The following is a 12726-nucleotide window of genomic DNA, read 5'->3' as shown; positions in this document are numbered from 1 at the left end:
CTACAACTTTGCCAAAGACACCAAATCGATCAAAAAATTCCTTCAAAAGATACAGATTTTTGAATTTTCATACATCATTTTTGTATGGACAGCTGCCAAATTTGTATGGAAAATTATATGGACAAACTAATGATGCAAAATGGCTTCTTTGGGCATACCGAAGGCACCAAAAAAGTTTCAGTCGGATTAAAAAATACAAAAATTAAAATTGAAGAAAAAAGACCGATTTCGTAGAGAATTGCTCTATAGTATAGACTACGAGATGGCGTTTGTGTATCACCCGCCATGTTTTTTTAAAAACGATTTTCAAATTATTTTGTTCTAACTGCTACCTCTGTTGTCTGTGTTCTAGCAGAAATGAAAATTCTACTAGGATTCTGCCAGGTTCAGCTTTCCTAGTTGTTCCAAGCTCACCAAACCGCAAAGAGAAAATATGTTCCCATATTAAAATATGAAGATGAACATTCAGCGATAAACCAACATGCCTCCAGCAAACGTTGTTCGAAACATAATTGCTTCGCAACTTTTACAACTTGGCCAAATTTATTATATTATATTACGGCATATAGCCCCTTTTAGCGCTTCCCTCGATCGTTTCGGCATGTTTTCAGTATTTGCCATCCGGGGCTGCCTTGAATAAATATCCAAAATTTCCCCCCAAACGAGCCGGCTTCCGTTTTCCATTCCAGCGAGTCCTCCCCCAGGCCTGGAGAGCAGTCTGAAACTCACAGCAGTGGAAGCATGGTTCGTCCTGGAATAATTGAAAATGGGGCGTGCTTCCGACCGAAGAACAAATATTTACGCCTCAAGTGTGCGAATTTAAAGGATCGACAAAATAGCAAATGATAAACTTGGTCGTTATTTTGTCGCTTCCCCCCTTTTTCACTCCCAGCAGGGAACTCGAGTTTTCCCTTTGGTTTGCCTGTCGATTAACGCTGAACGTTCTCCGGAAGAGGGCTTTCGGTTTAACGCTTCGTCTGGTGAATGCAGGGTGTTAACCTTAAAAATAAAAAAAAATGTGAGCAAATTATTATTGTTAATTACAATTATCTTGGCAAGCAAGCTAAACAATAGTTTTTCAAGGGTATTTTTTTCGGAAAAGGGTATTTTTTTTGGAAAAATTCGCCACCCTGTTCCGTAATCGCTGCAAAGGCAAATGTTTCCCTATTGACTTTTCTTAGCTGCTGATGCTGATGGTGCTTCTTCAGCTTTTCATTGCCGGAGGCCATATTTTCCGTTCATCCCCACTTTCCCTAAGCGAGACTCTCCAAATTCTTTCGAGCCACTTATGTCATATCGTTTAGAGCAAAGCAAATTGTTATGTAAGCGAATTGCCATTTTTGGGCGTAGATTGTGGGAAGATTTACCACCCCCAAACCCCGACGCTTCCACCTTCCCCGAACGCAGCAAGACTTTAAGGTGAAAGTGTGCGCTATGCCAAAAAAAAGTGTAATTTAAATTCGCAAATGAGTGTGAATCAGCGGTGGGCGAATAAAGGCATAATAGATTGTAAATTTTCGCGAAAAAATGAGCACGTAGCCTGAACCCGGGAGGGTAATTATCTTCCTTCCTTGGGAGCAGCAGGTTTCCACCCCTGCGAGCAGTGGAAGTGAGAAACGCACTTCATTATGTCACAATGGAATCTTGTCTCGTTTTGTAGACTGCCTTTTTTTGCGATGGCAAATGACTTTTTGTTACATTGTGAGCAGAAAAATGTAGATCACAATGTGGATTCAACATCGGATGTGACTTCACAAATAACTGTCGTTATCCACGATGGAACTTTAAATTAAAATTAATTTGTTTTGTTTAGTACTTCATTTGAAGCGAATGTTTTCTTTCCAGATTTTTTGTTTTGATCTTGCTGTTTACTTGTTTTCTGCTATCCTGTCTTTTAAACTGTTCTCCTCTCCTTTTTATGCTTTTCTGCCTTTCTGTTTTTTAGTTTTTTTTCTGCTTTTCTATGTTTCTGCTTCTCTGATTTTCATAAATTCTGCTTTTCTGTTTTTTTTTTTGCTTTTCTGCCTTTTAGTTTTCTTTTTTCTAGTATAGTCTGATTTTGTATGTTTCTGTACTTCCACTTTTCTATTATTTGCTTTCCTGATTCACGCTATTAATTTTTTTTTGTATTTTGCTCTTCTGATTTTCTGCTTTTCTATGTTTCTGCTTCTCTGATTTTCTATGATTCTGTTTTTTTGCTTTTCTGGCTATTCAGATATTCTGCTTTTCTGCCGTTTTTAAAAGTAATTTCTGCTTTAGTGAATTCTGCTTTAGTGATTTTCTGCTTTTCAACTTTGATTATTTTATGATGTTATATATTTTTTTTATTCTTAATTTTTTTTTTGCATTTTTATGTTTCTGCTTCTCCGATTTTTAATAATTTAACTTTTATTTTTTTTTGTATTTTTCTGTTTTTCTAATTTTCTGCTATTTCTTTCCTGATTGCTTTCATTCCAGTTTTCTAGTTCCTGATTGTCTTTATTCCTGCTTTTCCTACTTTATGCTTTTCTGCCTTTCTGTTTTTTTGTTTTTTTTTTTAGTTTCTGATTTTTCCCACCCCCATTTTCCCACTTTTCTATTATTTGCTTTTCTGATTCACGCTTTTAATTTTTTTTTTGTATTTTGCTCTTCTGATTTTCTGCTTTTCTATGTTTCTGCTTCTCTGATTTTCTATGATTCTGTTTTTTATTTGCTTTTCTGGCTATTCAGATGTTCTGCTTTTCTGCCTTTTTTAAAAGGAATTTCTGATTTTGTATGTATCTGTTTATCTACATTTCTGCTATTTACATTCCTGATTGCCTTCTTTACAGCTTTTCTGCTTTAGTGATTTTCTGCTTTTCATTTTTGAATATTTTATGGTTGTTTTGTATTTTTTATGCTTTTATTTTTTTTTTGTTTTTTTTTGTTTCTGCTTCTCTGATTTTTTATAATTCAACCTTTCATTTTTTTTTGTATTTTTCTGTTTTTCTAATTTTCTGCTATATCTTTACTGATTGCCTTCATTCCAGTTTTCTGCATTAGTGTTTTGCTGCTTTTCAACTTAAAAGATTTTCTGCCTTTCTGATTTTATTTGTATTTTTTCGCTTTTCTGATTTTCTGCTCTTCTCTTTTTCTGTTCCTCTGATTTTCTGTTATTTTGATTTGTTGCCATTCTGATTTTAAGTTCGGTTACTCTGCAATTCTGCTTACCCGTCTTTTCAACTTTTTTCCTTTCATTTTTATTTCTTCTGCCCTTCTGATTTTTGTTGTTGATTTTTTCTGATTTTCTGCATTTCTATTTTTCTGCTTCTCTGATTTTCTATGATTCTGATTCTGCCTTTCTGATTTTATGTGTTTCTGTGTTCCTTCTTTCTAGTTTACCTGTTTTTCTGCTATTTGACTATTCTGCTTTTCTGCCTTTCACTTTTTCTGTTTTTTTGTATTATCTGATTTTGTAAGTTTCTTTGTTTCTACTTTTCTGCTATTAAGTTCCTGATTGTCTTTATTCCTGCTTTTCCTGCTTTAGTGCTTCGGGGCCATCCATAAAGTACGTGGACAATTTAGGAAGGGGGGGGGGGGTATGGGGGTTGTCCACGCCCCATAAAAAAAAAGTTTTTTTTTGTATGGACAGTTGGCCATGAAAGGGGGAGGGGGGTGGTAAGATTTCCAAAAAAGTGGCCACGTGGTTTATGAATGGTCCCTTCACTGCTTTTCAAGATTTCATATTTAATGCTGTTTTATTCTGCTGTTCTGCCTTTCTTGTTTGCCTGCTATTCAGCAGTTCTGCTTTCCTGCGTTTCAGTTTATTTGTTGTTTTTTTTTATGAATTTCGGATTTTGTATGTTTCTGTTTTGCTGCTTTTCTGCAATTTGCCTGAATTTTAGCTCTTTTGCTTTAGAGATTTTCTGCTTTTCAACTTTTTTAATTTAATGCTTCTCCGCCTTTCTGATTTTTCTTGTTATTTTCTTTTGCCTTTCGAGATTTCTGCTTCTGTGATTTCCGATACTTTTGTTTTCTTTTTAATTTTCTTCCTTTCTTATTTTATGTGTTTCTGTTTTGTTACTTTCCTGTTAACCTGCTTTTCTAAAATTCGGTTCTTCTGCTTTTAAGCATTTCAGTTCTTCTTCTGATTTTCTGCTATTTACATTCCTGATTGCCTTCATTCAAGCGTTTCTGCTTTGTTGCTTTTCTGCTTTCCGTTTTTTTGCTTTGCTGATTTTCTGCTTTTCGGGAGTCTGTTTTGAAACGCGTAGCCGTTGGGTCGCTTGATTGCGCGCGTTCTCTCGTCGGCAGAGTTTTGGCGTTTTTTTAAATGGTGCAGATGCAGAACTTTTGGTGAGATCGTTCCTTTGAGGATCTAATATTTCACTTATTACATATTACTTTGATTTTCTGTTAAGGTCTAAGATTGAATCACAGCAAATAAACGGGAATTGTCTCATCCACAGCACCCAACTGTTTGCCTTGAGAATAATACATCACCCTATTAAACGAAATTGATTGATTGTTGGGTCACACCATCATCCTTTATGATGAATCCTGGTCATTTCCCTTACTCACTAACAAAATCCCATGTAGTCGTAGTTTTTCCGATACACGTGGGGGTGTGGATATCGTATAGAACTCACCCTTTGGTAGCAACCTGTGCTAAGTAACATTACAATTACCGTCACAATCCCCCCGAGATCTACAAACTGACATGGCCGGCGCCGTTGGTGGCCAATGACTCTAGTTTTGATTATGCTGCCTGTTTTCTGATTTCCTCTTTTGCTGCATTAATGCTTTTCAGTTAATTTGCCTCTTTGCTCTTCTCCATTTTTGCGTTCTTGCTTTTCTTATTTATATAATATTTTTGTTTTCGTATTTTTTTTATATTACAGTGGACTCTCTCGTTGTCGATATTGAAGGGACAATCGAGTGTGGGAGGTATCAAATTATATAACGAAAAATCAAAGCAATCTGTTTGAAGGGACTGAACAATTTATTGACAGCTGTTGCTCCAGCTGATATTGTCCACTCTCTGGCTGTCGATCTTCCCGATTTCAATATTGCTCCATCTACCGATGAAATATTCAGTCCCTTCAAACTGCATACTTCGATTGTCTTTATTCCTCGATATTTTCTCTTGCTTGAAGGATCTCTTCCTCGACGGTCCCTTGAATTCTTTTTGATTTAAAAATCTCTTCCGGTTGTCAATAATTTCATTTTCTCATGGCTTGCATAGACTTTTTTCTTCAAGAAACGAAGCTTTGATGGGTGTTTGACATTTGTTTGTTTTTGTTTAGTGACGTTGCCATCGTTCTCGGCCATAGCTGAGTATCAGAAAAAATTACTTTCAATCGAGTCTTCATTTTGCATCGTTCTGTAAACTGATGCTTCTCTTCCTCGACGGTCCCTTGGATATTGACAACCAGAGAGTAGACGGTATATGACTTTGCCTCTCTGATTTTATGTTTTTCTGCTTCTCGGATTTTATATGTTACTGCTTTCCAATTTCCTATTTCTTTCAGATTTTCTGTTTTTCTTCTATTAGGCCAACCAGCTTTTCTACTTTATTTGAAGAGATTTTTCTCTTCTAGGTTTTCTTTAACTCAACTCCTTTTCTGCTTACCAGTCTTTTTGCTATTAAAATTTTCTGCATTTCTGATGTTTGAATTTCCTTCCTTCTGATTTTCTGCTTTAGCAGGCTCCTGTCTTTCTTCTTTTTTGCTTTTTTCTCTAAATTCTCTACAGATTTATCGCTTCTTTTTGATTTCCTGCAGTTCTGGAATTCTGCTTCTCAGCTTTTCTGCCATTCAAATTTTCTTGATTTTATGATTTTACGATTTTTATGCTTCTATATTTCTGCCTGCAGGTGTTTTTGATGTTCTGCTTTTCAGACTCAATTTCTGCATATACATTTTTGGTGTGTCCTGCTTTTCTGTCTTTCTTGTTTTTTTTTTGTGTTTTTCAAATAAGATTTTCAGATAAGAAATAATAATATGGAGTTTAAACAATCGCGTTTCAGCATTTTTGCTTTTCTGCCTTTCTGCTTTACTACTTTTAAGCGTTTCTGCTCTTTTTTTATTTTGTGATGTAATGCTTTTCAGATTTATTATGTTTCTGCTTGAGTTATTCTGCTTTTCATTTTTTTAATGTTCTTTTTTAGATTTTATATGTTTCTGCTTTCTTGATTAACTGCATTACTGATTTTCTACTTCTCCGTTTTTTTTTGTCTTAATTTCTTCGTTTGTTCTGTTTTTCTGCTCTCCTGTGTTTCTGCTTTTCTGCCTTTCTGTTTTAACTGTGCTCCAAACCGACTAACTAGCAGAAGACGGTACTTCGCTTGGGTGAAATGCACCGCTCATTGTCTTTCCCTGGATGATTTTTCGGTATCTCACATCAAAAGTGCGCAGCCGGTTTGCGAATTTTTGACCCGTTAATTAAGTCTGGCTCGGTCGTTACGGTTGGAAAACTCCTTCTCTCCTTTTAATAAACTCATTGCGGTCACGTAATTGTGTTTGAGCGTTTTGACGTAATCATTTCCCGAACTGTGGTTATTTTGTTGTTTTTTTTGGGGTTAGAATGCCGAGTTTATTTATAGTAATAACAGTTAAACAGTTTGCACTCATAAAGCACGCGATAACAACGACCTATCACCAAAACTAGGGCAATCTCCAACCTTGTAACGAGAAATTATACAACCTGAAAAGCCCTAAATTGCATCACCGCGGGAGGTCAAACCACAACCCCACTATCAAGCAGCTTAACTGGATCGTATAATTTTAATGACCGTCCCCAGATTGCTAAACGGTGGCCCTTTTCGCTGGTCTCCATTCAACCGCCCACGCACCTAAATCCACCCTAGTCGCCCAAGTTTTGACCGCACTCGAGCTAAGGGGATCGGTGAAAGGTGTCCATGGGAAAAAGTGGCCCTTCCACGTAATATAACCAAATTTTAGCACCTTGCGAATTCAATTGTGAACCACGACGCACAACCCTCCCACCACCCCCAAACATTTTCCATCAATCAGCACGCTTGCCACGTGCTCTTCTGTGGAGTTCAGTTTCACCTCGTGTCAGTCATGTAATTCTGCGGACTCACTTTGTCTTGCCGACGAGGACCGATGCTCCGGATGAAGCGGGTGGTGGGCTGTGTGTATACTTTGTTGTCTGTGATACACCATCACCGCAGGCCGGTGGATTCCGTATTATGTAAATTTTCCGCGAATTTGCCAAAAACCTTTCGTGGAAGGCGCTGCGGTAGGAACGCGTGCCACCGGGCAGTGTTGCCAGTTATGTAATTTAAATCTTTGAATCTGAGAATTATTTTTTTAAATCAATATTTGATACCACAAGGAATAGGGGAAATATACCCTTTCTAATCAAACACCTATCTTCGTCATATGAAGAGTTTGATGCTCGATTAAAGCTCTAAAAATACTATTTTGGCTATAAACTTACCAGCAACAGCACCGCCTTAAGTAAGCACGCAAATTTATGCCATTTACTGGCCAAAAAGATCAAATTTAATGCACTTTTGATCATAATTTCTATTTTGCGAGACCATTTCTCATCATTTTGGTGGCACACACATCCACACGCAAGATGAGAGCTTAACTGCTTAACGAAAGTCGCCATCAATATCTTTTCACTTGCGCTAACGTTTTCAAAGCGCTTATGATATAAAATTGCTTCCAACTACCGGCAACATGTTCTTTTGCACGTTAGTTAGTCACTCACTTGAAAAATAATCCCGAAACATGTAAATAACAAGCAAGCGCCATGAAAAACACAAACGCGCCAAGTCTTTTGACGTTTGAATTTTGGCTACCCATTCCAAAAAAGAACAAAAGGTGGCCACCAACACCACCAGCAGCGCCTGTTGAAATTTTCTCTATAAAGGCAAGGTACTTTTCGTGAGTGTTCGCTTAAAATTTCATCAATTTTGGCAGCACTAAGCAGACCTAAAAGAGCGCTGAAAGAAAAAAGAACTAAGCTGAAAATAGAAAAATGGGCGTGGCCCAATGCACTCAACTGATTAGAATGCACTTGGGATTTTTTTTTTTACGTGCTTGTAAAAGGAATCGAATAACTTTTAGTAAAAGTGAAAATAAACAGAAATGTTCACAAAAAGTTGCTCTACTCGTTGGTGTACTTGATTTAAGTAAATTTCAAGGAACATTCCAGATAATCCAGCATCATTCAAACACGCTTATTAGGCTTAAAATGGATATAGGGAAATTCTCCGCCAACTCACACAGCAGTTGCCCCGACCCCTCTTCGATTTGCGTGAAACTTTATCCTAAGGGGTAACTTTTGTCCCTGAACACGAATTCGAGCTCCGTTTTTTGATATCTCGTGACGGAGGGAATGTACGACCCCTTTCACTTTTGAACATGCGAAAAAGGAGGTATATTTCAATAATTTGCAGCCTGAAAAGGTGATGAGATAGAAATTTTGTGTCAAAGGGACTTTTATGTAAAATTGAACGCCCAATTTAATGGCGTACTCACAATCAGGGTTGCCAGGTTGCCAGATAAATCTGGGAATGCCAGATTTTTCAAGTGTCAGCCAGAATAAAGATTCATGCTTCTCAGTGCCAGATATTGACAGATTTTGCCAGATTTTTTACTTTATGCCCATTTTGTACAACTTTTTGATTAAAATGAAAAAAATTAAATGAAAATCAAAAATATTAGAATGTGTTTTTCTTAAAGAAAAAGTATATTATTCCTTTTTTATGCCTAAAAAACAGTTAAAACATCTGAATTTTACGAACTTTTGAATTCATTCATATCCTCTTCCATCTTTACCATTGAGATTTGTTAGATTTTCGTCTGCCAGATTTTTCCAGATTTTGGATCGATACTTTGCCAGATTTTTTTAATTTTGACCTGGTAACCCTGCTCACTATTCTGAAGAAAAAAAACGTATTTTTCATCGAAAAAAACATTAAAAAAGATTTAAAAACTCTCCCATTTTCCGTTACTTGACTGTAAACATTTTTGGAACTTGTCATTTTAAGGGAAATTTAATGTACATTTCGAATCTACATTGACCCAGAAGGGTCATTTTTTTTATTTAGAACAAAATTTTTCATTTTAAAATTTCGTGTTTTTTTCTAACTTTGCAGGGTTATATTTTAGAATTCAATAATGTTCTACAAAGTTGTAGAGCAAACAATTAAAAAAATGTTGATATACAAACATAAGGGGTTTGGTTATAAACATCACGAGTTATCGCGATTTTACGAAAAAAAGTTTTGTCTAAGTTGGTCGTCGTCGATCAAGGCCGTTCATCGTCACCCGCGACAGACACGGACGAGGAAACAAAGGGAAACGCAAAAAGTAACTTTTTCAATTTTTTTTTTGTAAAATCGCGATAACTCGTGATGTTTACAAGCAAACCCCTTACATCAAAAGCTCTACAACTTTGTAGAACATTGTTACACTCTAAAAAAATACCCTGCAAAGTTAGAAAAAACACGAAATTTTAAAATGAAAAAAAAATTTCTAAATGAAAAATGACCCTTCTGGGTCTACGTAGATTCGAAAAGTACATTAAATTTCCCTTAAAATGACATGTTCCAAAAAATTTTACAGTCGAGTAACGGAAAATGGGAGAGTTTTTAAATCTTTTTTAGTGTGTTTTTTTTTGATGAAAAATACGTTTTTTTCGGAATTCTGGGTACGCCATTAAATTGGGCGTCCATTTTTACATAAAAATCCCTTTGACACCAAATTTCTATCTCATCACCGTTTCAGGCTGCAAATTATTGAAAAACACCTCTTTTTTTGCATGTTCGAAATGGAAGGGGTCGTACAGTCCCTCCGTCACGAGAAATCAAAAAACGGACCTCGGATTCGTGATCAGGGACAAAAGTTACCCCTTAGGATAAAGTTTCACGGAAATGGATTTTTGTTTTTTGTTTTTTGTTTTTTGTTTTTTGTTTTTTGTTTTTTGTTTTTTGTTTTTTGTTTTTTGTTTTTTGTTTTTTGTTTTTTGTTTTTTGTTTTTTGTTTTTTGTTTTTTGTTTTTTGTTTTTTGTTTTTTTTTGTTTTTTGTTTTTTGTTTTTTTGATTTTTGTTTTTTGTTTTTTGTTTTTTGTGTTTTGTTTTTTGTTTTTTGTTTTTTGTTTTTTGTTTTTTGTTTTTTGTTTTTTGTTTTTTGTTTTTTGTTTTTTGTTTTTTGTTTTTTGTTTTTTGTTTTTTGTTTTTTGTTTTTTGTTTTTTGTTTTTTGTTTTTTGTTTTTGTTTTTTGTTTTTTGTTTTTTGTTTTTTGTTTTTTGTTTTTTGTTTTTTGTTTTTTGTTTTTTGTTTTTTGTTTTTTGTTTTTTGTTTTTTGTTTTTTGTTTTTTGTTTTTTGTTTTTTGTTTTTTGTTTTTTGTTTTTTGTTTTTTGTTTTTTGTTTTTTTGTTTTTTGTTTGTTGTTTTTCGTTTTTTGTTTTTTGTTTGAAGTTATTTAACTATATTAGAAACTCTTTTTTAAATAGCAAACATTTTTGCAAAAAAAATCAAACTCATCTGGAATCACTGCCATCACTAAGTTTCCAAAGCTCCCTACCGGGGACCCACAACACATCTGGATCTGGTTCCAAAAGGCAGCTCGGAAGCCGTCGTCGACAATGATTACGCGGGGCAGGTCTTCGCGGTTGACAGCGTTTTTTCCCACGAGAGGGGTGGCTTGTTGGTTTTCCCGGCCAAATCCAAACCCAAGCGCTGGGAGTCCATTGTTTTTGGATTTTGACTGCCTGTCTGAGGCTTCTCCGTGGTCTGGTTATGGGCTCGTGAAAAATGGTACCCCCGGAGGCACTCGGTTATATATACAACGGTGCCTCGTGACAGGATTTTCAGTTGGCACGCAAAATCTTGGCCGCAAACAGGTGCCAGGTCCCTTAGCTTTTGGCTTAACAGAAGAAAAGAACAGTTTTGTGCGGGGGCGGTGTGTTTTCCCTTTTGAACATTGAATCCTGACCATTCTTTGTGAGCATTTTTTATCAATGAGATTGAAGAAAAATATAGCAAGGAAACATCCCTCTGAAGCAACAGACTTTGAAAAAGGACTCAACAATGAACAAAAGGAATTCCTCGTGATTTGTGCTGTGTGAGAAGGGATTCATCCAATTTGAAAGACAAAAAGTGACAAGAAAAGGAAAAACATTTTGGTTCCATTTGGCTTACAACAAGAACTCAAAGAAGAATACAAAAAAGGATCAAGATGACCCTCCTACTGCGGTTGATAACCCCCTGGTTGGTGATAAATTTGCTCCTTCACGAGCTAGCGTCGGCGGAGCTGGATACGTTCGACTACTGCATCAAAATGACCCCCTCAGCGGGGTTGATGCAATGTGCCGGTCAGCAAGCGTTAGCATCACTGCAGTTCTTGGAAGAAGCCAGCAACCTAACGCTGGCAAGTGGGGTGCTTATGATCAAGGACGATTCCAACCCGGCGGCGAGAATTGTGCCCAACTTTATCGACCATGATCCGTTGGATTTTAGGTGAGAAGGATGAATTAAATATAAGCACAAAACTAACCTAATCCACCTATGTAAATGATGCCTTCCTCAATGTTGACCTAAAAGTGTAACACATAAGATTCGTAAATAATTTTAAGTTGAGTCAGGGCTGCCAGATCTTCAAACTTTTGGATTTGTTACGATGAACTTTGGTTACCTCTTCAACTATAAATCGGTTGATGAATCCGGGCATGATTTTCATACTGATCAGTGTGGTCCGGCTTCAAAAAAGTACCGTCATCTGGGGCGAATCGGGACAACAGTCTTAATAGGGACAGCAGTTTTCAGAGTACTTCAAGCTTTTAAATTTGGAAACAGATGTACACATTTTGTTGATCCGAGTCTGTTCTAATCGAAACCAACATGGTTAAAAATGTTCCCAATTCGCCCCATGTGTCCCGATTCGCCCCAGTTGACGGTACTTAAATATCACTTAAGTTTTCATAACTTGAATCAGGGTTGCCAGATCTGTACACTATTAGTTATGTTGGAAATATATCTCAGTAATTTTTCCAACGATGTAGGGATATTGAATATATATAGATACGGATGTTGAGTCGATTTATGGCCACTCATTTGACATCCGGATATATTCAAAAAACATTTTTAGAAACAAAACTTTTCAACTAAGAACAGCTAAATTGCAATGTATGAAACTCTAAACCGAGTCTAATGAGACAGGTTTGGGTTCAATTAGTTTAGCCAGTGTCAAGAAAACTGAGTCTTTTTTGGTAACACACATACACACTAGGGTGACAATAAAAAAAACGACATCAGGGATACACTCGATTCTTTAGGCAATATTAAGTTACTGTGCCAATTTTGAGCCAAATTGGTTCAGGTTTAGGGGTCGCTTTTTATCGTTGAATTTTATATGGGAGCAGTTCTCTCAGATTTCGGTCATTCGATTTTTTTTTGTATTTTTTAATCCGACTGAAACTTTTTTGGTGCCTTCGGTATGCCCAAAGAAGCAATTTTGCATCATTAGTTTGCCCATATAATTTTCCATACAAATTTGGCAGCTGTTCATACAAAAATGATGTATGAAAATTCAAAAATCTGTATCTTTTGAAGGAATTTTTTGATCGATTTAGTGTCTTCGGCAAAGTTGTAGGTATGGATATGGACTACACTGAAAAAAATTATACACGGTAAAAATTTTTTTGGTGATTTTTTATTTAACTTTTTGTCACTAAAACTTGGAAAGATCTGAGAGCCCGTCAAGTTCATCACGCGTATCGCCGGTTTC

At 36.1% G+C, this 12726-nt stretch overlaps 1 protein-coding gene across 1 annotated transcript in view; it reads left to right on the top strand.

Annotated features, from left to right (window-relative positions):
• The first annotated feature begins 10835 nt into the window (after window positions 1-10835).
• Window positions 10836-12726, top strand: part of LOC120430148 (uncharacterized) — a 62246-nt gene continuing 60355 nt past the window's right edge. Inside the window, exon 1 of the mRNA XM_052706106.1 lies at window positions 10836-11459. Coding sequence (XP_052562066.1) covers window positions 11179-11459 — 281 coding nt within the window. The 5' untranslated portion in view covers window positions 10836-11178. The remainder of the gene's footprint in view (window positions 11460-12726) is intronic.

The sequence above is a fragment of the Culex pipiens genome, chromosome 1 (assembly GCF_016801865.2).
Source record: "Culex pipiens pallens isolate TS chromosome 1, TS_CPP_V2, whole genome shotgun sequence".
NCBI classification, from domain to species: Eukaryota; Metazoa; Arthropoda; class Insecta; order Diptera; family Culicidae; genus Culex; species Culex pipiens.
The sequence above is the reverse complement of the archived record's forward strand: the minus strand, read 5'-3'. Positions and strand labels throughout refer to the sequence as shown.